This window comes from Gymnogyps californianus, chromosome 16 (assembly GCF_018139145.2).
Source record: "Gymnogyps californianus isolate 813 chromosome 16, ASM1813914v2, whole genome shotgun sequence".
In the NCBI taxonomy this organism is placed as follows: Eukaryota; Metazoa; Chordata; class Aves; order Accipitriformes; family Cathartidae; genus Gymnogyps; species Gymnogyps californianus.
The window spans coordinates 17,072,031-17,099,780 of NC_059486.1; the positions used below are offsets into that span (position 1 = coordinate 17,072,031).

A 27,750-nucleotide genomic window follows, 5' to 3' on the forward strand; every position below is an offset into this window, starting at 1 on the left:
TAGTTCAGAAATCACTTTTTAATGAAGATAATGAAACACACTGTAATACAGCTAGGTATTAAAAAAGAAACAGTATGCATGTTGCAGTTATTCAAGGAAAACATTGCAAGTTTTGCAAAACATTTCCAGTGCAGGTAACAGATTTTTTTGTTTTGAAGGTGGACTCTAATTGGACAGTTGAATAAAGATGTATTTTAAAAAAATCATTGTAAGTTAACCTGGAAGGAAAGGTTTCATTTTCTGAGTACTTCCCCTTCCTCCCCCCCAACTGTAGCCTTCTAAAAATTAGGTCAGAACTGAAACAAAAATACACTTTGAGTCTGTATTTGGAGACTTGCCAAAATGTAAGAATGCAATGTTTAAATATCTTCAATATCTCTCCCTCCCTACTAAAAAAACCCCAGCAATCTGCAAAGTCAACCCAGCTTGCCAGTAGTCCATCTGACTGTGCATCCACTTTCGCATCAATCTAAATCAGCCTTACATGGCCCCAGAGAAGGCAAATGTTTCTCTGATAATGGCTAGCGTAGTAGGCTAGGATTCTTTTCATTTTACCAGCTTTCAAGTAAAAGAAGAAAAGTGCAGAGAAATCATGAACTCTTTTGATTTTGTCAGAACTCTGGTTCTGCTGGCAGAGGTGTGACTATTAGAAGAAACTAATGCCTGTAACTTTGAGACTGATGCTTTCAGAAGCATTATCCTTTGCTTGTGATAGATGGTAGGCTGAGCCTGCCATGATACAATCCCAGGAAGTTGGTTAGCATTTCCCATACAATTCAACACTCGTTATATTGAAAGCAGAAATCAAATGATAGCATACTATATAAAACCATTGTTTGTGTTTGGAAAGTCTATCTTTGTTGCTGTGGACGATTTAATCCTCTGCTATGCTTTTTCTGTATTTCATTAAAAACTCCTCTGGAATTTCATTGTTTCTTGTTCAGATGCAACTGGAACCTCTGAAACACGTTTCTGGTTGCCTTTGTGTCTTTGGAAGAAAAGACAAAGAACAAGTTTAAAAAAAAACCAAAATGACTGTTAAAGTAGTTACCATAATGTCATTGCTTAGATCAAGGTGAGAAGAATATTGGGTTAGGTGGAATATTAAAGTTGCACCAATTTTTAAAGTTCCAGTTCTGTGTAATTCCAGTGCATATCTCCCCCAAGGAACAATATCCCTCCTCTGTCATACACTACTGAAGATTCAAAATATTTAAATTACCAAAAGTAGTGAGTGAAGTATATGTAGCACTCCTTCTATTTCAGCAACATTTGGTGAAATTAGAGAACACTGAAGGTTTGCTGTTATCCCTGTGGAACAATCAATTTCTGTTTTCTAGTATGATGGTCTAAATTGTAGGAGCAAAAGGAGAAACTGGGCAAATGTCATTGATTTGAAAACACTGATAATGAAGGGTCTAGAAAGAAGATTGCGTTTTGAGGACAGAAAAGACAGAGGAAAAAAGTCTGAGTGAGCAGGGAACTCAGGATTCAGTGGTAAATTCTGGACCTTACATTGGCTTTTTTTTTTGCTAAGAGAAACATATCACCAAAATATTAATAGGTACATTTGTGACTACCTAGCAACCCGCACAACTAACTGAGAGGGAAAGGCATAAACCAATTTACTGAGCACCTTGGTATTTTGATTTCCCGCAATTTTTATTCTAAATGCTGTGATTTCCGCACCCCCCACCCCCACCCCCCCCGCCATCTTTGCTCATAGAATCATGTGATTGTCTGAGAAACTTATCTTTCACTTTTAGGATAGAAAGGTGGCTGGGGAAAGCTTGAAAATATAGCCCCTGCTTGTTTTTCTATTTGTTTGTTAAAGGAGAAAGAAATCTAAAAGCATATAGCATTCAATGATTGGGATTTTTGTATATTTCTATTGGCCTTGCTGCTTTTTATGATACTTCACTCTGTCTTACTATGTAAGTATGCTCCTAGCTGTGAACACCGAGAGCAGCTCCTTTTCTGGATGATTGTCAGAGTTGGGTGCAGAGGCAGAAGTTTTCAAAGACCTACAGTGTGCAGGACTACTTCTGTCCCTTCTTATATAAAACATATGACTTGTCATAGAGTTATATTTACCCTGAGATCCAGAAGAGTATGCAGTAGATGACAGACTTTCGTGATTCAATAATTGTCTAATAAGCCTTCCCTAGTTAAAATTTATCTGATCAAGATTTGTTACTGCTATACAAAGGACTGCATCCTCTATTGCTATCCAAATATACAGCCCTGCTGAGTGCTATGGACTTTATTAAACTCTCTCAAAATTTTTTTCATAAATGATAAGCTTTTGGTAACATATGAAAATTAGCTACAGATTTGCAAAATATACAGGAGTTTAGAAGGGTTGATGGCTTCACCCTATTTTTTTTAATTAGTTTTTGACGTACAATGATGAGTTTAAGAGTAGCAGTTCTGTAAGCTGCTCCCAAATGTGAGAAGTCTATGCAGCTGTAATAGTAGTGTTTTAAAACAGTTGGTTTTATATGTGGGAATCTGGTGTGTGTAAAATTTGGCAAATATAGGAGGTGTCCTTTGACTATGCATTTTTATGTATGCAAAAAACATTAATTGCTGCAGTTATCTACCCTGTGTTGAGTATCCTTTTTTTTTTTGTACAGGGGAGGAAGAAAAAGTGTTTTGGGTATGAGTGTTCTCTGTGAAGTCTAGAAAACAATGCTTATGTGATGTAAAGGGAAGGGGCAAAATTTGGCAGTGTCTCTGGCCCTCTGGTAGACACAGTTAACTGATGATTGAGATCAGAATTAGTGGGCTGTATTTTCAGTGATGGACATGGCTCTCATACTGGGTTCTGTTTCAGGAGTCTCTGCAATGATGGACCTGTTAGAAAGGCACGGAGCCAAAAATATTTTTTTAAGTGTCTTGTTAGCACTGGCTAACAGAATGAATTATATACAGAATGTATGAAATCGTAACAACCTGTTAAAACAAAGGACTATAACCTCAAAGAAGTAATTTACTAGCCACATAACATTTTGTAGAGATTTCTTTAAAAAATGTAATAGTTTTTATAGCGAGTTTATTTCTGTGTGGTAGAAAGCTTCCAAGAAGGGGCAGCAAACCGACATATCCTTAAAATTCTGTTCACCTCTTTGGCACAAGAGACATAGAAGCATTCTTTAGGCAAATTCATGCATGCCTAAAAGTGGGAATATGTTCAAAGATGTGTGGAAAGTTACAGTATCAGGCAATGCATTCCTTAGATGATACATCAAATTTACCTATTGGTATCATGAGCACACCTGTTCTGAAACAGAACACTTTTAATCAGATAGCCTTATCACTCAACAAATAAATTATTTTGACCAAAAAGTCCTGTTCCTTCTCAATTAATCAATCAATCAATCAATCAATCATATGTTTGTGTGTCCTGATAATACAATTCCAACTTTGCTTCATAGTTTTCCAGCAGGACACAAGGACTGTCCAGACTTGATGTTTTTCATAAAAGATAGTAGCAGGAAAATACCATGTTTGATTTCTTTGTCATTGAGAAAAATGATTAAAAAGGTCATAACACTTGCTATTTCTTTAGCAGGTTCATTTGTGTTTTCAGTTCAGTTGAGTCTTACCTCTCCCTTCTACATAAGAAAGTCAAACGTCCCAGGACTGCAAGACCGACTATTCCAAATACACAGCCAAGAAGAATTACTTGTTTGATATCTGAAAAACAGAGACCAACCACAACAAAACAGGAAGACATTGATACATTTCTTCATATCTGTTTGAATGTAGTCACGTGACAATTTTTTAAATTGTACATATAATGTTAATTTCACTGTTCTTTGTATTTGTGGAACAAACTGGTTAAGAGTAGGAACTCACATAATTCTTACATCTGACAGTTAGGGCAGGTGGCTGCAAAAGCTGTTCTAACACAAAGAAAGGATGGCTAGTGGTTAATATGTAGTCAACATCATGAATGTACAGTATTTATGTAGAACTGCCAATCCCAACAGCTGACAATTTTTCAATCCTTTTTCCATATGGTTTGATTGCTTTAAAAATTGCCCCTATTTTGGCATTAAAATTCTGAAACTGCCTCTGCTGCTTAATGGTCTATGTAAAAGAGAGCAAAAATGACTGTTCTGATGTGGGTACAGTGAACTTCATCAGACAGTATGAACATGCTAAAAGTGTCAATTTAATTCTGCGACTGCATAATAAGGACATGAAAGATAGAAAGAAACCAGATCTGAAACAAATTCTGAACAACAAATCTCTTCTTATTATTCTACTAAAGAGTTGCAGGTTACCAGTTATGTCACTTTCCTACTGATGTAGGACAGCGTTAGCAGGATGCTGTATGGCTGTGGTGAGCAACGGAAGCTAAAGATACCACGCAGGTAAATTTTTCATGACACATAAGAGGATTGGTAAAAGTTTAGGAGATGCAGCAGCATCTGGAGTGAACTGTCTGGGAGAAACAGTGCGTCCTGAATTTTGTATCCTTTAAGGAAAATACCTGCTGGAGTACCACTGCTGCAAAACTGCAAGTCCCAGGGTGAGCAATCTTTGTCCCAGGCTCAGTGTCAGAGAGTCAAACAGAAGTGTAGTTCCTCGGCTCTGAGACACTGTGGTGCCCTAAGATCAAAGTAGATTCAATGCTGTGCCCTTTTTCTGCACCTGGTGATAGCACTATATGCATGTATCAGGGAGCACATAGGCTAGAGATAGGTGAGCAGTGGTGCATCTGAGCTTTAATGCATCTGGGCTGCATTTTTGTCAGCCCTTCCTTCCATTGCTTTGTCACGCCTGCAGGAAGAACTGCCCCAACTACAGCCTGGCACACAGTGATGGCAGAGTGATGTAAGAGACGCTTCCATGATCCTAGAATAGATAATTTGGTTTCTATTTTGGTTTATACTGAAGTTTAAGGAGAGAAGTGGGATACATAAACTGTTTCACAGGCATTGGTCCTTCATCCAGTAATTTCTGTACAAGGCTCAAAAACTTCTGTTTGGCTTACACACACCTTACAGGCAGGTACCCTGTCTCTGCCAAGTGATGAGAACCCACCATTGGCCTCGATAGTTTGGTGCAGTGGTGATTTGCCTCTATTGTAAAATCTTTGTATTTAATTTATAATTTCAGGTTATATTTCTTGATTTTAATATGTTTTGCAGCCGGTCTCCTGGAAAAAATAGATGGACAATTCCATAATAAGAAGACATAATGTTTTTTGGCATCCTCATCTGAAAAAAAGCGCAGATGACTAATGAGATTTCTGACAACTTTCCAAAAAGAACTGTATTTACACAGAGCCTGAGCCTGAAAAATGAAACCTAAAAGTGAGAAGAGGAGAGGAAAAAAAAAAAAAGAAAAAAACCAAAGACAGACAAAACCAGATTGCACTTAAAAACACCAAATTATTGTCTGTCACAAACAGACTATATGTGTATATATTGCTGAGATTTGATAATTTTTAGCTGCATTTTACTTCTGATTTTACTAGATTCTCCTTTTTGCTTTTGCTGAATGGTTTCTTTTTCTTCCTCTATGTGATATTCTGTGAAGGGAGGTTGCTGTGGTACTGGCAAGACTTGCAGCGGGATTGTAATTAGAAGCATAGCAAAATAATTATTAGCAGAGGATTTCCATGGAAACTTTAATTCAAGGAAGTAGAACTCAAAAGCAACAATATGCAGGCCCAACAGCATAATTTGTATTTGAAATTTCAAATACAGAAATGGATTTTGCAAAGTAACTGGCATTCAGTTTTCTTGTTTCCGTCTCTCTTCCTATCCAGTTTTCGTAGTCCTCATGCCTTTATTTTAACTGTTCTACCTTTTGAAAAACAGAAGCATATAGCAACTAAAATACCTTGATGATTTGCAATACAGAGCTTGAATCTGATGTGCCACAAAACTGGAGCAAGTGTAATGGGCACAGCACTGTAAAGAAGTACCCCTGGAAGCTAATAGAGGGCTGGGCCCTGTGTTCTTGACCAGCATGAAAGAAATCATTTGAAAAAGTGTGTTTTAATATGTCATGCTGGAAGTAAAAATGTGACCACTAATCACAGTGGCTAGGTCAGTGGTCACCCATTCAGGCGCCCAGAAATTTGGAAGTGCTGTCCATTAATTTTGTTAGCATTTTCCTGGCATCAAGAAGGCCTTCTGTCACAGGGCTTGATAAAATGGATGCTGGTGAAACAACGGAAAACAGCGAAGAAAACTGACCTCAGTAACAACAGATTTTGACAACATGAAGACCTTTTCTGTACTTAGGCTGAATTCAGAATCAACGCAAGGAAAACTGGCACTGGATTTCAACTGTGTCTTAGACCGGAGGCAGGAATGTATTTAGTGTATTTAGTGGAAAGCAAGTACTAGCTGACCATGCTATAAAAATACTAAAGGTTTAGACGTTTAGAGGTCGAAGTGAGAGGAACTTTGGACTGTTTTGCCTATCTTCTCTGGAGAGACTTGGACCTGTCAATAAAATAACCATCTCAGACAGAGACTGATATCCAGCAGCATATCTTATGATGCAAAAGGAGGAACAAGGCTAGATATGAATGCCGCTATTAGGGCGCAGCAGTAAAAAAAATGAATGAAGAACGGTGTATGCAATTTGTACTTTATATTGTCTCAATCAGTTGTCAGGACTGTCAGTATCCTGCAGCTATGGGCAGCATTGCCATACTCCAACTTCCTGAGGCTGATAAAAATCATCATTTTTGGCTCACATTACAAATGAACTACAACCCGAAATATCAAATAGTAAGGAAGGTCTTTGTTACAATCAGATCAATGAAATTCTTTCACACCTTGTTGTTCTTTGTCATATTTCAGGAAACCATGTGCTGGAAAACACTGCGGTTTTTGTTTGCTTATCCATAAAGCTGCGGCACGTCTCCATCATTCTGAATGCAGTTAATCTCTGCGTATCTTCCAGCTCCTTCCCTCCGATCTCTCAGGGCTGGCTTTTTGCCCCCCTTTCTCTAGTGTAAATGTCAGCATCCGGTTTGCTTATTGAGACTGACTGGCTCCTATCCAGTATGTATGTGGTTGATGGCAGCAATGGAAAAATGTTCTTAGTTTCAGCTTGGCAAATGTTTTGCCACTGACTTTTTAAGATCTGGCCTTACTTTGTAAAGATTTCATTCTTCTCAGACTTTTGACAGATGATCTATTATTACTGTGAACTATGAAGCATGCTAATTATCTGCTAAACTTCTGAATCTCTGTTTTCAACAGTTAACTAAAGTACTCCATATGCTCTGGCCTATCATATTAAACAGAAATGTTTTGAAATACCTCTAGTTTCACTCTTTCCAAAATAGCATCACTACTGAGGTTGGCCCCTGTGAACACAATCAGTTGCATATTGATTACTAACAATGGCTGGTCGAAGAAAACATTCCATAAACATGCCCTGTTTTGTATGATGTGCAAATGTTCAATAATTATTTTTTATGCTGAAGTGCACAGGTTGCTGCCCAAACTCACTGTGGTTCATCTCACAAATATCACTAAACGTGCAGAACTGAGTTGGAAACGAACAAGCAATTGGTGCAGGCCTGCAGAGGCTGATGAAATGTGTCAGCTGGCCAAGAATTCATTGCTGATGTGTTGTGCACTTTCCACATTTCTTTGGAAGGTGCTTAGAATGGAGAATCTGTTGAGATGAATTATTTGATGAGTACTTTCAGGAACAATTAACATTAAAAGGGCTTCAACATGCCATGTGGTCTTGCATCACCCTGGTGTTTTGAAACATTGCCATCTTGAGGACATTTGGAGTGTATGTGGCATATGAATAAAACAAAGTTGAAACTGTTAGAAAATATTGGGCAGTTTCCTGTAAATTGTAGAGACAGCCTAACTGCTACTAAATTCAACAATCCCAGGCGGATTGATAATCTAATAGTAGTGACAAAAGAGGGGTGATAAATTTATGTTATTTATATAAATACTATTACATCATTCACAATAATTTTACTGCTATAGAATAATACATTATGTTTTGAGATAACGTAATCCTTTAGAACAAAAGAGTGGAAGCCTTCAACAGGCGTGGGCTGTGTCTGCTCTCGAATCACAGAATCACAGAATGGTTGAGGTGGGAAGGCACCTCTGGAGGTCATCTTGTCCAACTCCCCTGTTCAAGCAGGGCCACCCAGAGTCAGTTGCCCAGGACCATCTCCTGATGGCTTTTGAGTATCTCCAGGGACAGAGACTCTACAACCTCTCTTGGCAACCTGTGCCAGTGCTCAATCACACTCACAGTGAAAAAGTGTTTCCTGATGTTCAGAGGGAACCTCCTGTGTGCCAGTTTGTGCCCATTGCCTCTGGTCCTGTTCCTGGGCACCACTGAAAAGAGCCTGGCTCCGTCCTCTGTGCACCCTCCCTTCAGGTATTTGTACACATTGATAAGATCCCCCCCATCCCAACCTTCTCTTCCCCAGGCTGAACAGCTTCCAGCTCTCTCAGCCTTTCCTCATAGGAGAGATGCACCGGTCCCCTAATCATCTTTGTGGCCCTTCGTTGGACCCTCTCCAGCATGTCCACATCTCTGTGGTGCTGAGGAACGCAGCACTGGACACAGTACTGCAGGTGTGGCCTCACCAGTGCTGAGCAGAGGGGAAGGATCACCTCCCTTGACCTGCTGGTAACACTTTGCCTAATGCAGCCTGGGACACCATGAACCTTCTTTGCCACAAGGGCACACTGGTGGCTTGTGTTCAACTAGGTGTCCACAGGACCCCCAGGTCCTTTTCTGCAAAGTTTCTCTTAAGGCACTTATTTTATCAAGTGTGACTTCGTAGCCCACCCCTCAGATGGCTCAGACTGGACATACGTTTGCCCCAGTTAGTTGCAAAGAAAGTTAAAACTGTATTAGTGATGACGGAATGAAGGATGACAACAAATGGTTGGGGGTCGTGCCATCATTTATACTTGAAAAATAGCTCAAATTATATGGATACTAAAGGATTTCAATAATCTCTAGTTCTCTACGTGTATGCATGTATGCATAGATTATGTATTTATAAAGCTGCTAAAAGAACATTACATTTACATAAGAAAATTACATGAAAATAATGCTGTAAATAAGGATTATTTTTGTAGCTTTTGTATTTTTGTGTTATGGAATCATTTTTAGCTAAGTACTATGCTTTCCTATTTTTCTAAGGCTGAGTCTGAAATTCATTTTAGGTTGCCCACTCAGGAAGCATGCCTACGAGTTCCTTTCAGCTAAACCTAGAGAAAGGGAAGCATGTAGCCCTTAACCCTTAGAAAGAGTAGATACATGAAATTAAAAAAAAAACCAACCCCACCATAAACCACCTGTTATTTAGACTTGAATATTAGTCTTTCTAGAAACCCAGCGATCTCATGTCCAATGTCTTCCCAAGTAAGAGAAGTTGCTTTTGTCAAGGGCCATCATTGTATACTGAGATAGCCTTGTTTGTGATAATGATTTTTTAATGTCAATTTGTAACATTTAAAAGGAAACAGACCTGTTCTCAGGACGCAACTGGGTGTGTCTCCAGACCAGGCCCCTGTCACTTGGCAAATTCTTTCCTTTGACCCAGTGAGTTCATAGCCCTGATTGCACATGAAAGTGATGGTTGAGCCCAGCAGGTAGTTAGTTCCATTCTTTCTTCCGTTGGTTGGATGATCCAGCCAGCCACAAGAGATCACTAGTAGAAGAGACATATCTGGTTAAAGTATTTTTGATTTGGACTAGCAAATCTCCATCACAATGATTCAAATGGCATTTTAGTGGCAACGCATGTAAAGACAAAGATTTTTAGGCTAACTGAAAGACAATACTTTCTGGGGTTTTTTTAATTTTTTATTTTTAAGTCTGAGGAAGAGAGGTGAAGGCATAGAAAATGAAGATAAGAGTTCTACACGGTGGTGTAGTAGTGGAAGAAATGGAAAGAAATTTATTTTGTGTTTGTCTAAGTATCCTACCAGTGCAGAGTTTTCCTGGTACAAGGACAATTCCTCCCGATAAGAGTATTTAAAGGTGCGTGAACCTACAGTTGAGCAAAGCCTCCTCAAACAGTGTTAACTATTTAGATGCCCTGTAGAAGAACTGTAGTGATGGATGCTTTGTGGAATGTTGTATCACCTGGCTCTAGATTTTCTACCAGCAGCTTGTGACTCTGATGAGATAGTCTTGTGGAACTTCCCACTTGAAGGCTTCTTGTTGTCAGGACATCGAATCTGCAGAACGGGTCAGAGTCACAGACCGAGACCATCTCTTTCACCAGGGGATCAGCAGGGTCTTCATAAGGAAAGAACACGGGCAGAAAGGAAGCATTGTGCTTTTCCCCATAAAAGAAATTGTTCAGTAAGAACTCTGTGTCATAAGTAAAGAGAGAAGTTCCGTTTTCAACAGCCCCTTGGGAGATGGAGAAAGAGAGAGAGATTCATATGTAACATTGCCTACAGACCTATATCACCTTCTGCTACTAATCCAAGTGCTTATTTACGTAAATGTAGCTAGAGCTGGAAGAGATCTACAAAGCCCTACAGCTTCCTTACAGCTCAAGATTATTTTCCTTTTCATGTGCAGCATCTCAACTTAGCACTAAAGTTAGTGTTTGGTTAACCTGGTGTTTGGTCAATTACTTAAAATTAGATCCAAGTAATTATGTAGCTATGATTTTACATAAAGATCGTTTTAGATGCCTGCTGGCAAAATGATGATAAAGAAGCTCTTCAGACAGATGTAGCTAAACCAAACATTACAAGCAACACAAGTCCTGATCCTGCGTGTCCCTATATTTATCATGTCTGCCGTGGCCCTGCTTTTTGTTGTCACTCTGTTAAATCAGAAACTTCCTGAAGTAGGAGCAGTGAGACTTTTCAGCATGATCTGAATCCTGGAGTACAGCTACACTGTGCTTGATACAGAGATCAACTGGTAGCCAGAGGGTATTTTGCATCATGTTTCTGCCCCATCTCCTAACCTGATGTCAGGAGGAATGCTGACCAGTCTAATGCTGCAGGCTGGATATAGCAGCCTAATCACTTTCATTAAATGAAAGCAGCCATTCTTTTACACACACCCACACACCCCCTCTTTTTTAAAGGGACAATTATTAAATTGTGATTTAATAATTGATTTTTTAAATTGTCAGCATGGTACTTGATGGAACATTGCTAATATTCTGGAAAAAGATAGCTGACTGGCTATTGCTATACTTCTGTAACACTTCAGTCTGGTGATGCTGCGTTCAGCTGACCATAGTAGATGGAATTCTGAAAGTGTAAGCTGTGAAATATGAGCTCTGACTCTTGATGGAACAAAGTGCAGGATGCTCCATCGTGGTTCTGGCTTCAATCATTTGGCTAGGTACGTTACCCACTTGGGTAGAGGAGGGCATACTTCTCTTACTCCCTCCTCTTCCCCCAGCAGAGATTGCTTAGCACAGACTTCATTTGCTAGTCTGTAAATCACACCCTGTTTTGAATTGGTAAAGAAAATGTAAGAATAGACCAGATAAATGACTTACAGTTAGCTCCAAACTCAAACAACTGCTGGGGACTTGCATGAACTGACACGGTGGTTTTATTCTTGAAGGTATACTCATCCTCTGTATTGCCATTCATTACCCCAAAGAGACCAAGTGTGTGATTCATAAACTTCTCTGGGAGCAGAACTGTCAGGGTCAGAAATCCTCCGCTTCCCCTTATTTCCACTCCAGACCCAGAAGAGAACATCACTGTGATGTTCTGATCAGCTGTAGAATGGAGAAAGAGACCTGTAACAACGAGAGGAAGAGGACAAAACAGCTAATTATCCATAGTGAACAGATTGTTGTGTCATCAGTTTTAACCATTTTTCACAAAGCTTCTCCTCCCTTCCACTCTGGGCTACATTCTGAGAAGCATTTAAAGGGAGGCCACTACAGAGTAGTAGCAAACAAAGGCCCACAGCTGATATAAGCTGCACTGCCTTCTGCCAGTGTCCCAGAGCAGAAGCTTTAAGATATGAGATGATTACATCAGAGAGTGGCTGTGAGCTGGAAGCACCGCGCTCAGTGGTCACAGGTTTCCTCCGCTTCTTGATTGTCTTGTCAAGACCTCCCTAATATGGCTTCTTCTTCCAAGCCCCATCACTGTCTCTTCCATTATTTTTTTCCTTCCTGCATCTCTCTGCTTCTGCAGCTCCTTGTCAATGTAGCCTTCCCTCTGCTCTTCATTATATTTTCCAGCCATTCAACGAATACTAATTGCTAGCCACAGAAAACTTCCTCTGCTGAATAGGAGGCTTACTGTTAAAATTGTAGTAATGTTTAGAGTATTTGTCAAATTGTTATAAAGACTAATCAAATGATCACACCCCTGGAGGAAAAAAAGTCAACTTTTCATAGTCTTTTCAGCAGAAGAATAGAGGAATAACATCTGACTGATCAAGAGAGCTCCGATAGGTGAATGTGAAATTCAGTTATATTTTAGTATATATTTCGGTTATATTTCACTATATTTCATTTTGCTTGGTAGGTTTCATTGCATCAGATGCAATAAGCTCAAAGCGGAGTGTGGAGTAAGGAGTTTTTAATTCCATTCACCCTCCACGGGATGAGAAGGAAAACCATTGCTCTACAAGCCACTGAAAGAGGACATAGAAGACGTGGGCATTGAAGCCACCTGTTGAAACACTTCACTGTCATTGCAAGGATTGCGTGCCATCCCTTCATAATCCTCTCACATCCCAAGGTTCAGGCAAGCACTAGATGTTGGTAAAGGTTGTCATTTATGTTATTTGGATATATTGGGAGCGGAGAACGTGCCACGGTCCCGCCTGCTGGCAAAACAGATGACTGCCTCTTCCTGGACACAGCATAGCGTAGGTGCTTCCAGTTACAGCTAGGCTAACTGCCAGTAATGCTGATGAGAAACAGGAAGGTTGCAGGTTCTGATGTGCTCACCTGAACCATGACTCCCCGCTACACCTCTCCGTGGGAACGCAGATAGCGATGGTGTGCTTCTCTGTAGCACACTTGATCCATGGCTATTTGGAAGGAGATATGTAGCCCATAATTCTGGTGGCTATATTCCTGCCCATATTGTAGCTGTCATCAGTCTCAAAGGCCAGAGGAATCCATGCACTGGGCTAGTATAAACACAGGGCCAGGTAGGCAAATTGGATGGAAAGGGCATTCTCCCCCGTGCTCTCAATTTTGTTTCTTTCACCAAGGCCCATGCCAACTGTGCACTACCACTGATTCTGCCTCAATCTGCCAGCAACTGAACTGAAGAAAGTCATGTAATAATAAAATAAATTCTAATGAGCTGGGACATTGCCTGTCCTTTGTTTTGCTACTTATATAATTTTTTGAGTGACCTGCAGCCTGTTTCGCAAAAGGACACTGAAAAGAAAGTCAAAATGCATGCATCTAGAGATATTTTTACACGTGGGCTCCATCAGAATACAGCAGCTTACAAGGCTGATATTTGTAACTAACCTTTCAGGTCCATCCAACTTTGCTCAGAGAAGCTGATGACCTTCTGGTTCAACAGGACCTCCAGATTCAAATCCTCCGAGTAACGTACTTCGATCACATCAGAGTTGTTCTCCTGCATGGCCACTGCAGACAAGCCTGTCACCTGAGCCCTAGTTCCTTCCAAATAAAAAAACAACCCCCCAAAACACCCAACATGATATAAATATGGAAGGTTATAATGATACAGGCAACCCCCCCCCCCGATATTTCCTAAAAATAATTAAATACAATTATTTATATTTGAGGGAATTGCTAAGCATATAAGTCACATAAAACCCCACAGTATAAGTCTCCTGCTAGTATAGTATATTGAAAGCACAATGTTTAATGCTAAAACAGTCTGGAAATTCTAAATTCTTCATCCCAATGGCAGTGGCTGAGCTATATAAGAAGACTGGTTGATCTCCTTCTTGCACATTCAGTCCTGTGAGTAAGGCCTGGGAAAATCGAAGATAATTTCAGGGAGGGCATGACAGAAAAAGGAAACAGAGTGAACAAAAATTTAAGAAACTGATCTTCAGAATGAACTGCTCAGTGACTCATGCTGCTTCTGCCACAAACACAGTAAAATCTATCAAGGGCAAAATATTTCCTTGATAATCTCCATCCTATCCAATGTGATATTCAGTATAAGCATTCATGTGTACATGGGTGCTGAAACGCACAGACAGTTTTTAGACCATCCTTATAATTCTACCAGAAGTACCAAATCCTTGAAGTGCATCCCTGAGGCCAGCTGGAATAATCTTTCCTGAGGCAAGACTGCTATTTTACACACTGTAAAATAGCACTAGATACAGGAAAAGCATAAACAAAAATATCTGATGTAAGGCTTTTCAGGTTGTCATGAGAAGCATGATCCCATTCTGCTGTTTCATAGTCTATTTTTCCCTCATTTTAAAATGCAGTTATATGACAATCTCCTTCTTACAGGCTGGTTTGCAATCTGCCCATTCAAATGATGAAGGCCGCAGGTCCCTCCAGAAAGCTTCTTCTGCCCTAGGTTTCATTTTACAAACAAGCCAAAAGACAGGACAATCAAGCCCTTTGAATAAAAAAATGACCCCCTTAACCGACTTCTCACCAGACATTCTGTACTTTTCTGCTAGCTTGAGGTGCTCAGAAGGAATTTTTTCCCCATCCAAAGTATGTTTTCTTAGCTCCTTCTGGGACATTTTTGCTCTGTCAACTCATGCATGCATATACACCTAACACAGAAAGAAAATAAAGCAGGGCATACACTTACCTGCTTTCTATTAATTTTCAGCTACAATACTATCAAAATGCATCAGCTGAGAGCTACGTCTGTTGACTGATTCCTAGAACTGACCTTATGTTTCCTTACAGATGGGAATGGGCATGGAGAGAAATGAGAATTGTTTTCCTGAGCTCTTAAACACAACAGAAAACCTTACACTTCCATTACTCATACCCAATAAAACTAGCAAATAATCTTTGATTAGGAAGTTATTTTTTTCCTGAACGTTTTGTCTGCCTTCTGATTACCTTCAAAACGTTGACCTTTCACAAATGGCCAAAAAAGGAGAAGACTGGAGAAGACAGGAGGAATGCTGTAAAGTGCAAATCAAGCAACCTCAGAAGCTATTATTTGTCATCACTGCTTCCTCTCTTACCAACTTACCATTGGGAAAGTGTGCCTGCTGTGTCCTCCCTTGCACTCTTAGGGATGTGAGATCAGACTCTACCAACGTGTATTCTCCTTGGCCTTTGAAGGTGAAGTTCAGACCATCAAATGTGAGGAAGTGAGGATCCCCAAAAGCAGATGCTGTTTTTAAAAGCAAAAAGAGAAATAAGAATAAGCAAAAGCCACAACCGATTACGCCTCTCCTTAGGTTCACAAGAAAAAAAAATCTCATTCTGGTGATCCAAAGAACGGCATTTAAACAAAGGAAAAAATGCAAGGCTGATCGATGGTAAATGTGACGTGAGGAACAGCCATGACAACCTTGAACAGCACTGAGGGAACAGTGAGAAATGTCATTCCAGTTACTCTCATCTTCATCAGCCAACGTTTAGGGCTGCACTCTAAAAGGCTGTTATGGGCAGCAATGCTTACCTGGTAGACCCCCTACCAGAATCCTTGCTGTCAGGCTAGAAGCCTGGTTCACATACGATGTATGGGGAGATTTGGACACAAACACAGGGCTATTCCAGAAGCAGCTCACCAGGGTGCTTCCAAATGTAGCTGGAAGTGACAGTCAGAGAAATGGGATGGGGCTTTGACGTCTCATCTGGCCTGAACAGAGAGAGATGGCAGTGATCCTCAGCCCTAAAGCCTCTCTGGAGTTCAGCAGATATCCTTGGTTTTGTCTTTTAGATCAGTGAGGGGTCAGAAGGCACTTTTCCCCTCCAGCAAAAAAAGTTGAAGTTGTGTCATCTTATCTGAGGTATGACTCTCAACGACTAGGGACATCCATGTGACAGCTAGGTCCTTAACTGCTTGATTGTTAAGTAATTTGGGATCGTTGCCTCTCTCAATCTTTCCCTAGAGAAAGAGTCCCCTTTTAGGAGTTCATTAGACCAAGGGAAAGAAGGCCATTTTTTTTCCTCCTCAGCAGTTAGCGCATTCACGTGGGATTTTCAGACCAAAATGCACGTAGCAAACAAACACTTACAACAGAAAATCACAGTAAAGAAGGCTTGCCCCTGAGTGATAGGTTCAAGTAATTTCTCCACATTGGGTAGATGAGATGTTTAAGCCCAGCATCCCATGTTCCAGGAGAGTTCTGTAAGTACCAAGGTAGGTGACTTTTTTTGTTTGAGCTGATTTTGCACCACATCCATCTTTGGCATGCTTTGAGAAGTTTTCAGCATTAAGATCTTTGCAGAGGGTTCTGTGGCGTTTGAGGGTTAGTTTTCTCAGATGCTTAGGCTTGCGCAAGGTTAATGAACACTCTCCTGGCTGTGCGGTAGCACAGGCGGTTTGGCATATACTTTCTAGGAGAAAGACGAGCATCTGCAGTGCTAAGTGAGAGCTGCATGATGGATTTTTGTCATGTTTGAGAGATGGATGTAATGGCATAAGTACGTTTGGGAATTGTTTTGCAAGACCATGTTGCTTCACATCCCTCATCAACATGTCTTTGCTTAAGAGAGGCATGTTGTAGCCTTTCTTTCCCGTAGTAGAACTGTCAGGGTCCTGAGCACACTCATAGCCCTTAATTGCACTGACCAGTCTCACCGGGCCCTCTACCTATACCCTCTGTCCATAGGCTCTATCTAAGCTCAGGCCTGGGCCTTCAGTCCCTGTCTGAGCTATGTCATAGGTGTCTCTGTCTCCATCTCCAACACAGCCTTACCTGCGCCTGGCCATGAACCCTGCTGATCTGCACACAGACCTGCGACTGACTTTCTGGCTTGTCCTTGGACATGCCTTGTCACTATGGACTTGCCCGACAATCGCTGGACTGTGTCTCACCCTGGTTACCATCACTGGGCCAGATCTTTGACCCTGTCCGGCAGACTGACTTCTCAGCTTTCCTTCGGACCTGCCTCATCACCACAAACTCATCTGGAGATCTGGACTCTCAGCTGACTGCTGCTGCCATCACCATGTCCGCCCTGCTTGCCTCACTCAGGACTGGGCCACGGGCTGGCAAGGACCTTGCCCTTCCAACCTTATTATCACACTTGGCTCCCAGCTCCCTATTCTGTTGTTGCTTCCAGACAGGAAAATTTGATGGGGGAAATCAGGAAAGACTTTCGCTCTCTGCTATTGCTAGTCCTGGGTGAGTCTCGTGTTGTGTCACATCGCGTTCTAGCTACCTGCTTCAGTGCCCTCTGTAGTTTTCTCCTTTTTGCCTGAAGCAAACCGCTACCTCTTTGCACTTTTTTTCTTTCTTTACGGGAGGCCACAACGCTGCTGGACACCTCAGCACCCCAGCAGCAGAGAAGGTGGCAAGACATGTGGCAGCAATAGAGATATGGCAAGACTTGAGGACTACTTAAAAGCAAGGGGCAGGAACAATAGACACACTTGTAAATGGTAAAACTTCCATATTTGATATGAGTAGCATTTTTCAGCATGACAGCTTTTCTAACTACTGCCAAGCTGCCATTAACCATCCCTAACCATCTTCTGAGAAAGTGCCCACTGATGATAGGAAGTCATGGACATTGACTACTAAATTTTGACTATTTAGGTTCCAGGGGTTAATGAGATATACTCAACAGCAGAAAATCTTGCAGGACAATTAAAAACCACATACAGATTTTGCCACTGATAGATCAATAGAAACCTTCCATGGAAATTTTCCACAGGACATTGTACCCTCACCATTGTCGAATGACATACATACATACACACACAAATATTCTAAAAGCTAACACTGTATCAAAAAGCTACACTCCATAATGGAATTCTGAAGCCCTTACCAGCTCGAGGTGGGCGATACGTCCTGCAGTCGCTGGAGGGCCGCTTTTTCATATAGAAGTGACAATTATCAGACCACAGGCAGCAGTAATAGAAGCTGATGACATCATAAAGCCAATGGGAAAAGCCAGGTATCCGGGGAGGCTTCATGAAAGGTGGTGAACCCCAGTCATGGCCTCGATCAGGTGTGCTGCCTCCTGTGGAGTCATGCGTGAGGATTTGGGTCCCTGTGGAGTCATAGCAACACTGCTGTCCTGCTGCGTACTGGGGACTAGTTGAGAAAAGCAGTGAGAAGAAAGTAATTGTTCAGCTCTGTGAAGTCCATTTGAATTTAGAGGTTACCTATTGCCTTTTTATGGATATAGCCAAATGTTTTGGTTGCCAAGCTTTATATGATGTCCAGAGATGACACCTCCCAGTTAGACTTCCCCCCATGCCCCCGCTCTGTTCTTATAAATTAGACCAGATTAGGGATAGGGAGGGAGGGGTTTTTAATGAAGGCAGTAAGTTCTGTAGGCCTTATAGCTACACGAACATAGCACTTTTTTAAATGGTGCTGATAGAAAGAGTGCCAAGAATAACTTGTTGAACTTCAGTAGACCAATACAGGAAAGGCTGAATTAGACCTAATGAAATCTCTTTTAGACATTAGCGCTTGTTTAGGTATCCTAAGGTTTAGCACAGTGCAATTAATTTTTTATTAAATCTAAGGCCTTAACTTCATCTCAGCAATGAGGGGCAATACATGAATAAGAGGGAAACAATGGTTGCTATGAACCTGAGAGTTGAGAGCCCAGAGACCTTTGTAACTTCGGTGATGCTGCTATCTCTGAGGTGGAACAAGTCATAAAAGAAATGCAGTTTTAAAAAATTTTCGTTACCTGGCTTGAACGGCTCTTACACAATGCACAGCTCCAGGGTGGTAAGTACACACGCTCCCCTTTTCAATGTCACAGCCATAATCTGTCTGAAAAAGATCAATGCTCACACTTAATGGGGTTCTTTCCCCATTGTCCTTTCTACTTTTATGTCCTCTCCCCACCCTTTGTCTCTGACATATGTGTAAAGTCTAAATGAACTGGTTGTGCTGTGTATTGAGTAGCACAGAATGGTAGGAAAAACAGTGAATTTAATACTGAAGTGATTGGAGCAACATGTTAGTCTAACCTAAGCATTTTGCAGTCTATTACAACAGACCTTGAAGAACAGATGCAGCTAGATGGGGAATTCAACTGTAAGTGCATAACAAACACAGATCACAGCAGACTAAACTTAACTTTTGTCCTGTGTTCTTAGACAGAGGCAGTGCAGTAGATGTAATTTTTTTTCTTCACATGCTTCTAACTGTATCATTTAAAATACACATTATGTTTGGAGCTTCATAACCAAGAAAAGATAGTAACAAAAATTACCTAACTTTTTTTTTTTTAATATGCATAAACACACTGCCACCATTTGGTATCATAAATAGGAGAGGAAGTTACCCTATCTGGTCCTCAGATCAGCGCTGTAAGTGGAAGTATAGACTCAATGGCAATTGATTTTTTAGCTTTTTTCAGTTCCTTGTTAACAGTGAAGCTGAGAAGGAGGAAGGAAGCAGGAGACAGGAAATAATGGATTACGGCTGTGGAGTTGAGCTCTGAAGTACAAGGCGGAAAGGTTTGCAGCAAATTATGATATACTAGGCAGAAATGTGGCCTGCTTCTTCCGGCATGGGATATTACCTACAAACACGGGCTGCCATCTTGCAGGATCTCAAAGAAGTCATCCCTGCTCCCAGCTCCACAGAGCTCACTGCCCTCCCTGAGTATTTTTTGTCTACCACTGGAACTACTGTCTTAATTCCCTGTTTGAAGGTGATTTCCATCTGCTGTCCCACAGGCACTTTTTTTATTCATACTACCTGGATAAGCTGTATCTGCCTCTGCTATTTGACATGCTACTTGTGCAAATTTAAATATAATTTCATTTCCTTGTAATGACTTTTAGAGAGGGAACAGGGATATGTGGGGAGTATGGCATTCCCTAAGCTTCTACTTGGAACCATAATAAGCCAGAGGGATCGATTAATAACTTACATGGAACCTGCCAGTGTCAGCTCTTGCCTGTGCCAAGGTGCAAGGGCAATCTATAATTTCTTCCATGAAGCTTGGAAGCTTCTCCTCCTTTCTGTCCCATTCTATACATTTCGCAGTTGCCCATGCATTTGGGTCATTTCTGAAGTCTTTCCCAAGGTGCCAAGCCAATGCATGCTCATTGCTCCAGACTGATGGAATGTTGCTGGAAAAAAAAAAAGAGCCAAAAAATAGATCTGATAGCTGAACAAGCACTGTTTTGACAGTAACACTGTGTCTGAATCACTAACTATAATTATGAAGAATCTTTAAACTTGCGAGTTGTAATTTCATTACAAAGGCCACTGCTTTCTTTTTCCTGCAAAAAGTTACAGCAAATCAAAATTTTCCTGATTTAGAAGGTGACATGACAGCATGCAGCAAGTATGCAATAATGAGAATACATTTTAGCATTTGTGATTCTGGCTTACATGGATCTTTTTAGAGACAAGTTTTCTATTCATGCCTTTTCACATCGTAGTTCCATTTAGGCCAGAGTGAAGAATGTCTGGATTCTCTAACAACACCTAACCCAGTGCCCCAGTAGTATCAGGCCCGGTGGCAATAGATGGGGAGAAACCACTCAGAATCCGTGAAATGTTCCAAGGCTACTCTGCTCTCAACGCATGAAAAAATATACACAAAGTGTAATAAAATAACCTTCTAGAAAGAGAAAAGGTTACCCTGCTGTAGGTAGTGACTCCTAAATGCTAAAAAAGGTTCTGATGTATTAGTAATATGTTCTAACACTGAAGAGGTGGCATTTATATATTCACAGGGGCTACACCATCTACATCAAAAGCTGCAGACGTGGAAGAATTATGAAGGAACATCTGTGCAATCTCAGAATATGTATGGAGCACTTACAGAGGTAAATCACCAAAAGTCATGGGGAAATATACAATGAAATAAAAGGAAGTGGGCATAAAATTTGCAGGAATGCAAAGGGCTGCATACAAAATAGAAAAAAATTAAATTCAGAGGAAGGCCTGTGGCTGCAGTCACAAAAATTCCACAATTAGGGCCTCCTCCACAGTTGTGACAAAGAAATCAGCAGGTCCTAGTTTGCCGAGGGCACTGGGTTTGGCTGGGATGGAGTAATTTTCTTCATAGCAGCCTGTATGGTGCCATGTTTTAGATTTGTGACCAAAACAGTGCTGATAACACACCAACATTTTAGCTATTGCCGAACAGTGCTTGCACAGTGTCAAGGCCTTCTCTGTTTGTCACGCTGGCCCCCAGGGAGTAGCATAGGGGTTGGCAAGAGGCTAGGAGCGAACACAGCCATGAGAGCTGACCCAAATTGACCAAAGGTATATTCCATGCCATAGACCATCATGCTCAGCAATAAAACTCCGGGGGAGCTTTTCCAAAGCAGCCCTTACTGCGTGATTGACCGGGCATCGGTCTGCTCGGGGCAGGTGGTGAACAATTGCCTTTGCAGTACTTCCTCTGCGCCCTCGCCCCTCTTTACTTAGTAAACTGTCTTTATCTCGACCCATGAGTTTTTCTCACTTTTGCCCTTCCAATTCTCTCCCCATTTTTTCATGTGAAATGGAGCCTGAGTCCCAATTTTAAAGGTCAAAGGAGACAGCAGCTTTAATAGAGGAAGCAATAATAAGGTACCTATGATAAATGAATGTTGTGATGTACTTGCCTCTGCCCATCAGAATAGCTGCTGGGTGTAATTCTCAAAATTCCAAAGTCCCACGTACTGTAATTTCCTTTAGCAGGTACAGGAATGAAAGAAAATTTCCCAGTATTAGGGATTTCTCTTGCCAAAGTATAAAGATATCTCCATTCGGCCACCCAGTTTTCCGAGTAACTGTCACCTGTCACATAGAGGAAGAAAACCATTTTGGACACTGGAAAAGAACAATTACCACAAGATTGAAATTAGATGTCTCCACCCACACGTAAATGAAGAGGAAGAGCTGACATTATTGTCATGAGTTATTTATACTTGCAGATCTTTTCTTGAGGCCTCAGTGAAAGTGACCGCATGCTGTGCAGAGCTCTGCATGTAAGTTACAGATGCGATGACTGCTTGTGTGCAGGTAGGAAAAGTGTCATTTTACCTGTTTCCTGGTATCCCCAGACTTCTATGTTGATGCGGGTTGCTGCAAGTGCCTGGTGTGCCCAGGTAAGAGTTAAGTTTCCATCAGTGTTGGAGGTGCCGTAGTATTGCCATTTTGTCTCATTTACCAATGTGCATTTTTCTCCGTCTGAAACTTTGCTGTGATGTACTGCATTACAGAACAGAAAAAAAGGACGAATGACATTTCTGGTTTGCATGGCTCTGAAAAGGTGCCACTATATTATTTAAGATCTAGCAGTATTTCCCCTGTGTATGTTTTCTAACAGGATGCATGATATAAAAAGGGTAAGCTGAAGCTGAGAGAATGCAACCCTTACTAATGTCTGTAGTCCTTAGATTACAACACCATGATGCAGTTATTTTCTGATAGAAGTAGCTACAAAAAGGGAACTGTTTTGGTCAACTTCATTTTTAAGCAGGACTTTTTATGAGTTAATGCTGCTGCTGCTGTATAGCAGCAGAACTCAATTGCTGTGAAAGTTCATCTCTCAAAATATGAATTAACACGAGGGCGGCAAGAATGACTTTTCTGAGGTCAAACAGCCTGTTACAGAAGAAGACAAGTGATCAAAAGGGAAAGGCTTATATAATCTTGCATCCATGGAGCAAGAATATAGAAAGAAGAGGGCTACTGTAGATTTAAGTAAGTAACCTGACAGCCAAGTTCCAGAGTACGGAAACGTCAGCCCGTCATCTGTAGAAACTTCAAAAGGGATGAAACCAGTCTCATAAAGCAATGGGGAGATGCAGTGGGCTTTTCCATCCTTAGCAACATAGCCACTGGTTTTGATTTTCTGCTTGAACCTGTTGATGTTGAAAACACTTTTCAGTGTCACCATTGAGAGAAGGAAAATTCTGAATGTCTCAGTTGTGTTTCATTAAGCAACCTTGTGTCATGTGTAGATCATTCCAAGTCCCGTGGCTGTTTTGCTTGTAGCAGTGAATATAAACTGGAAAAATTCGTGTGTACTTTGTGCTTATTACACCAGTGTGGATTCTGCTGTGCACTGCACAAATACGCAGCAATCTGCAAGCCTTAGACTTACCATTTAATTACTGGGGGAGGGGGACATGATAAATTAGCAATAAATAACAAAAGGACAGCAGGAAGACAAAGGTGATGTTATAGGATTAATAGGATTACAGGGTGGCTAACATCGACCATGATACGCAGGCATTGCAAATTTCTGGTTTTGTGGGGGTTTTTTTGCTGGTAAGTCCTGCGAATACAACAAAAGTAATTTCATGTTGTTCTAGAATTTCTGTTGCAAAGATTAACTCAGAACTCATTGCTCGTTATTTAACCATCTGCTTCCAGTTAGAGCTCTTGCCCAGTGTGCTAAAGTATAATCCCACCTGTGACTCTTCAGGGTTGATGTATGGTGACTGCATAGCGACTCCAAGTACCATAGGAAGTTGGGGCCTGCCAGGAAGTAGTACCTTTGCTTGTCTGCACTGAAGTTTGTATTGGCTATGATAATGCAACTGTGCAGGTAATTCAAAGTACACAGTTGTGTTCTACAGAATGAATGCCTGGGTCAAAGGTTTTCCTGATGAAGAACTAAAAACCTTTTCAGATGCTGCTATCCAGATGGGAAGGACTCCAAAATCTCACTCAGAACCTTCTGTGGAAAGAATGTCAGGACACTGGGGTCAGTAAAATTCAGTGTACTGTATGTATTGCATGTGTGACTTGTACTTAAGTGTGATATATGCTGACATGCTTAGGATCCACAGCTTTGTCTTACAGGAAAAAGATAAGGTGTCCTACCTACATTTCTTTCTCATTGCTTTCTCATTCAGATTAAGAAGTGAATACTTCTTTTTCACAAAATGGAAATGCTAAAAAAATATTGACAACAAAGAGCCCTGAAAGGAAGCTCTTTTGAGAAAGTCACTGTTTTGATATGTTAAGGGAAGAACTAGCAGAGTAATGATTGTATCACACAATAACTCGACCTAAACGAAATGATCCTATGTAGAAATACAGACAATATGTATCCTTGAGGGTGAGGGTTAGCAGAACCTTGGCATGTTTCAGGATTCTGACAACTTTACAAAGTAAGTTTTCACTCCTGTATAGACTAGTCTTGTTTTGTGGTAATTACCTATTGTCAGAAAGTGAGATTAGGAAGGTTCACCTCCCTTTGGCAAAGGAATATAAAGTCATGGCCCACCTGCATGTTAGAACAGAAGAGGCATTAAAAGCTGTATTTTCAATCAAAAAGTCTTTGCCTCCCATCAGAGATCCTGAGTATGGAGAAATTTGAAGACAAAATTCTTTATAATCGGGACAGCAAATCCCCAAGGACTGGCACGTCACCTGGCAAGAACAGGTACCAAGCAGCTCCCCACATCGGTGTGAGCAAGAGTCTTGACCTCCTTGTTAAAGGAAGAAAAAAACATAGGAATGTTATTGAACTCTTCTAGATGGTCTCTGAAACAGAAGTACATCATCTAAAAGACTACTGTAAATAAATGAAGTAGGCTGGTTATGTTAGTTTAGGAATGTATTTAGGTGAAGGCTGTAATCACCTCCGTATTAAGGTTGCTCCATTTTGAATAGAAAAATACACTTATTTACCTCCCAGCCAGTACATAATTTCACCAGTTCCATGGGTATTGTTACATTTAATAGAAAGATAAATCTCCAGAGCAGCCCCTTGGTGTCACTAATTGTATTTATTTCTGAGAGCAGGTCTTAAGCAAACCAGAATGGGGTCCCATCACTGTCAACCCTACACGGGAATCAATGAGAATGGAAGGCTAGTGCTCTTGGATGAATGGAAAGCTAACATTAGTGACAAAGTGTGCTCCAACATGAGATTATGAAAAGCTACTGAAATGTCTTTCTTCTGTGCATTTTATTTGAGTCTAACCTTAACAAGGAAGCTGTTAAGATGACTAGGTACACAAACAGATGACTAGGCCCTTGGCTTAGGTCTGGCTGAGGTCTAGCTGAACAGACCATGAGTAATTACTGGACATGACATGAAAAATTGCTCAACACAAATAAAACAGTGAGAAGTTGACAGCCGTTACAGTAACACTGTGGGGAACAGCTGCATTTCACAAACAGTTAAGGGGGAGTTAAGTGAGACGGACAAGCTGCACAGACAACTGGGAGCATTGAGGACCTTTTGAGGAGTGGAATCTTGCAAGGGCAACACTGCTTGGGTAACTATATCAATAATACCATGCAATGCTGAGGTGATCTAGGTAAGTATCCAAAATTCTAAATTTGGACATGAATGTAGCAAAATTGGGACCAATGATGAAAAAGTAATTAGGGGAGGGTTGCTTTTTGGGGAGAACACAAGCAAAAAGAAAGGGAGGGGTCAAGGTGGGTGGTGAAGAACAAGCATGGGAAAATGGAGAGGAGGGAACATAAAAGGAGCCAGTCACACATAAAAAAGCTACTGGTCAGTACATTTCTCTGACTGAGCCCTGCACCTGATCACCATAGCCATTGTATTAAATCCTGTTGCTATTTTTTGCATCACCTCGCTCTCTCGTGTGTGCGTGCACGCGCACATGTTGTAATCGTAAGTGAACTTCAGGATGAACTAGCCAGTCAGTAGAAGAAGACCCACACTTGGGAAGACCTGAGGTCTGAGCTGTTGACCATGTAGGGGACTTGGGATGTGGGCTTAGCTAATAGGCAAATTTAAAGCCTATGCTAGCATGCAAGGTATCTGTGAATGTGGTGGGTCTGTGAATCTGGAGAGAAAGGGTATGTTTGTGTTTTTGCTAGTGACCTTCGATTGTGATCAGCTGGAGAGGAGGAACAGAACTGGGTGGTGTGCAGGTTTATGGGAGTGCTGTCTGTGTTTATTTGGATGCCAGTAAAAGCACTGCCCTGTGTTAGCCTGTGTGGCTGGCTGTGGTAATGTGGTGGGTGTAGTATGTGTATCTGCTTCTTTGCAATAGAGGCTCAGCCTCCATGCTGGCTGGACCTACAAACAGGAACAGCAGTATCCACATCTGTAGGACTGAGACAGGAGGAATTTCCTGAATCTGAGAGTACAGCAGATCTGACTCTAATGGTTTGGGAAGGAGAAATCTACTGCATCCCAAAAGCTGCTGGATTCACCTACTCCTCAAAGGTCATTAACAATGTATGAACAAGACTAGGAGAGGAAGAAAGAATTTATGGCTACCCCTCGTGGGGCTGAAGAGCAATTGCTTGCAGTTCCAGGTATGTCAGCTTCTGTTGAAATGAGGAGAAAATGTTACTGAGTGTTGTTTTGTGTATGGGGTGGGGGGACAGAGAGGGCTGTTTGTTTTTTTTAGTAGAATGGAGAGATCAAGAAAAGGAAAAGGTCGTAAAATCTCTCTCTATTTTTCTCTCTCTGCTGGCCTTCCTCCTTCATCCTGGGATAATATTTGGGTGTGTGGCAGGAAAGAACAGGAACAGTAGCGAGTCAGAAGTAAAAGTCAGCCTTCATTCTATACCAGAAAACCTGCCTGTGATGGAGGTAGAAATGTTTGTTCAATATAGGGAGCTAGGAAGTTGTTCTGTGTCTTTAAAAATATTTACTGCATTCTCCAGATTGTCTGTTTACTTACAGAAAAGATCCACTGTCCTACTGGAAATTACAGAGGAAGGGGTTGAAAATGACACTGTGCCGGCAAAAGCCAGCTTGTGTGCCTTTGCTTCAGCTTGTACAAATGCTATCAGTAATTTCTTACTGAGGTGTGTATTCTGAAGTTCAGAAGTCAAAAAAGTTTGTAGTTAAAAGCAGCAAAATTTTTGAAATTCACTCACCTGCATTCCAAAGAGCAGTGAGGGTGAAGAGAATGAAGAAAGAAACTTCTATGCCAACGAATTTCATATTTTGTCCAGATGATTCAGGATGGCTGATTGTGATAGCCTTTGTGCCTGTCCGGGAAAAGCCTTTTATAGAAACACGTGCCCAGAAATAAACAAGATTCTCACTGTTCAAAGGTTTGTTGTAAATTACTGAAGCAAAACAAATCAAAGGAGATGCTCCTTTTCAGCGGTCATCTCCGATTCAGGGAAAGATGGAGGGGGCGGGGGAGGTAGTCAGTAGAACTCCTACACATTATTTTAATAGTTACATTTTTCTGAAATGGAAGATGTGTGTTGTTTTTACAAGCATTTCTGCTCCAAAGTTCAAGACCGCGGGGTCATTGGCACACGGTGTATGTTTTAATTTTATTGGAGGAACTAAAACCAGTTACCAGTAAGAAGAACGATAAAGAATAGATGCTGACAGTACAGTTTTGTTCAGGAGATAATGAGACATTGAGAAAGCATGTTTACTGCACAGTATGTGCTGGCATGAGGGTTGTAAATGAGAGAGGTAGAAAGAGATTCTGAGGAAGGTGTGACTGAAAACAGTGGCATGGTGTTAGAGCAATGAAATGAACTGCAGAAGCACAAGGATATTCTGGCAAGGAAGTAGGGCAGAGCCGTGGGGTAACAGCTGCAGTGTAACTGTCTGTTCCAATAGCAGAACGGGAACTTTATGATGGAGGGTTTTTAGGGGACACTGAAAGAATGCAAGGCATTCTCCACTGATCTGGTATGTAAAACATCAGTGCATACGATAAGAACTTCCTTGCACTTGATTATAGCTGGGTAGAAGAATCAAGGACAGAGTAGAGTCCGGAA

The 27,750-nt window shown here is 41.1% G+C and overlaps 1 protein-coding gene across 2 annotated transcripts; it reads right to left on the reverse strand.

The window, feature by feature from the left end:
- Positions 1-27,031, reverse strand: SUSD2 (sushi domain containing 2). 2 transcript variants are annotated; one of them, XM_050906701.1, is made up of 15 exons: positions 26,881-27,031; positions 24,290-24,494; positions 22,765-22,916; positions 22,093-22,260; positions 21,672-21,846; positions 19,979-20,180; positions 18,782-18,867; positions 17,903-18,171; positions 15,150-15,293; positions 13,469-13,624; positions 11,513-11,761; positions 10,123-10,395; positions 9,503-9,685; positions 3,609-3,699; positions 1-988 (listed from the first exon to the last, which is right to left on the reverse strand). In XM_050906701.1, exons 1-15 carry the CDS (start codon positions 26,945-26,947, stop codon positions 907-909), a joined length of 2,502 nt encoding a protein of 833 aa, XP_050762658.1. In that variant the 5' UTR covers positions 26,948-27,031; the 3' UTR covers positions 1-906. The 2 variants fall into 2 exon arrangements, with proteins under 2 accessions (XP_050762658.1, XP_050762659.1); XM_050906702.1 differs by lacking the exon at positions 10,123-10,395.
- Positions 27,032-27,750: the final 719 nt, after the last annotated feature.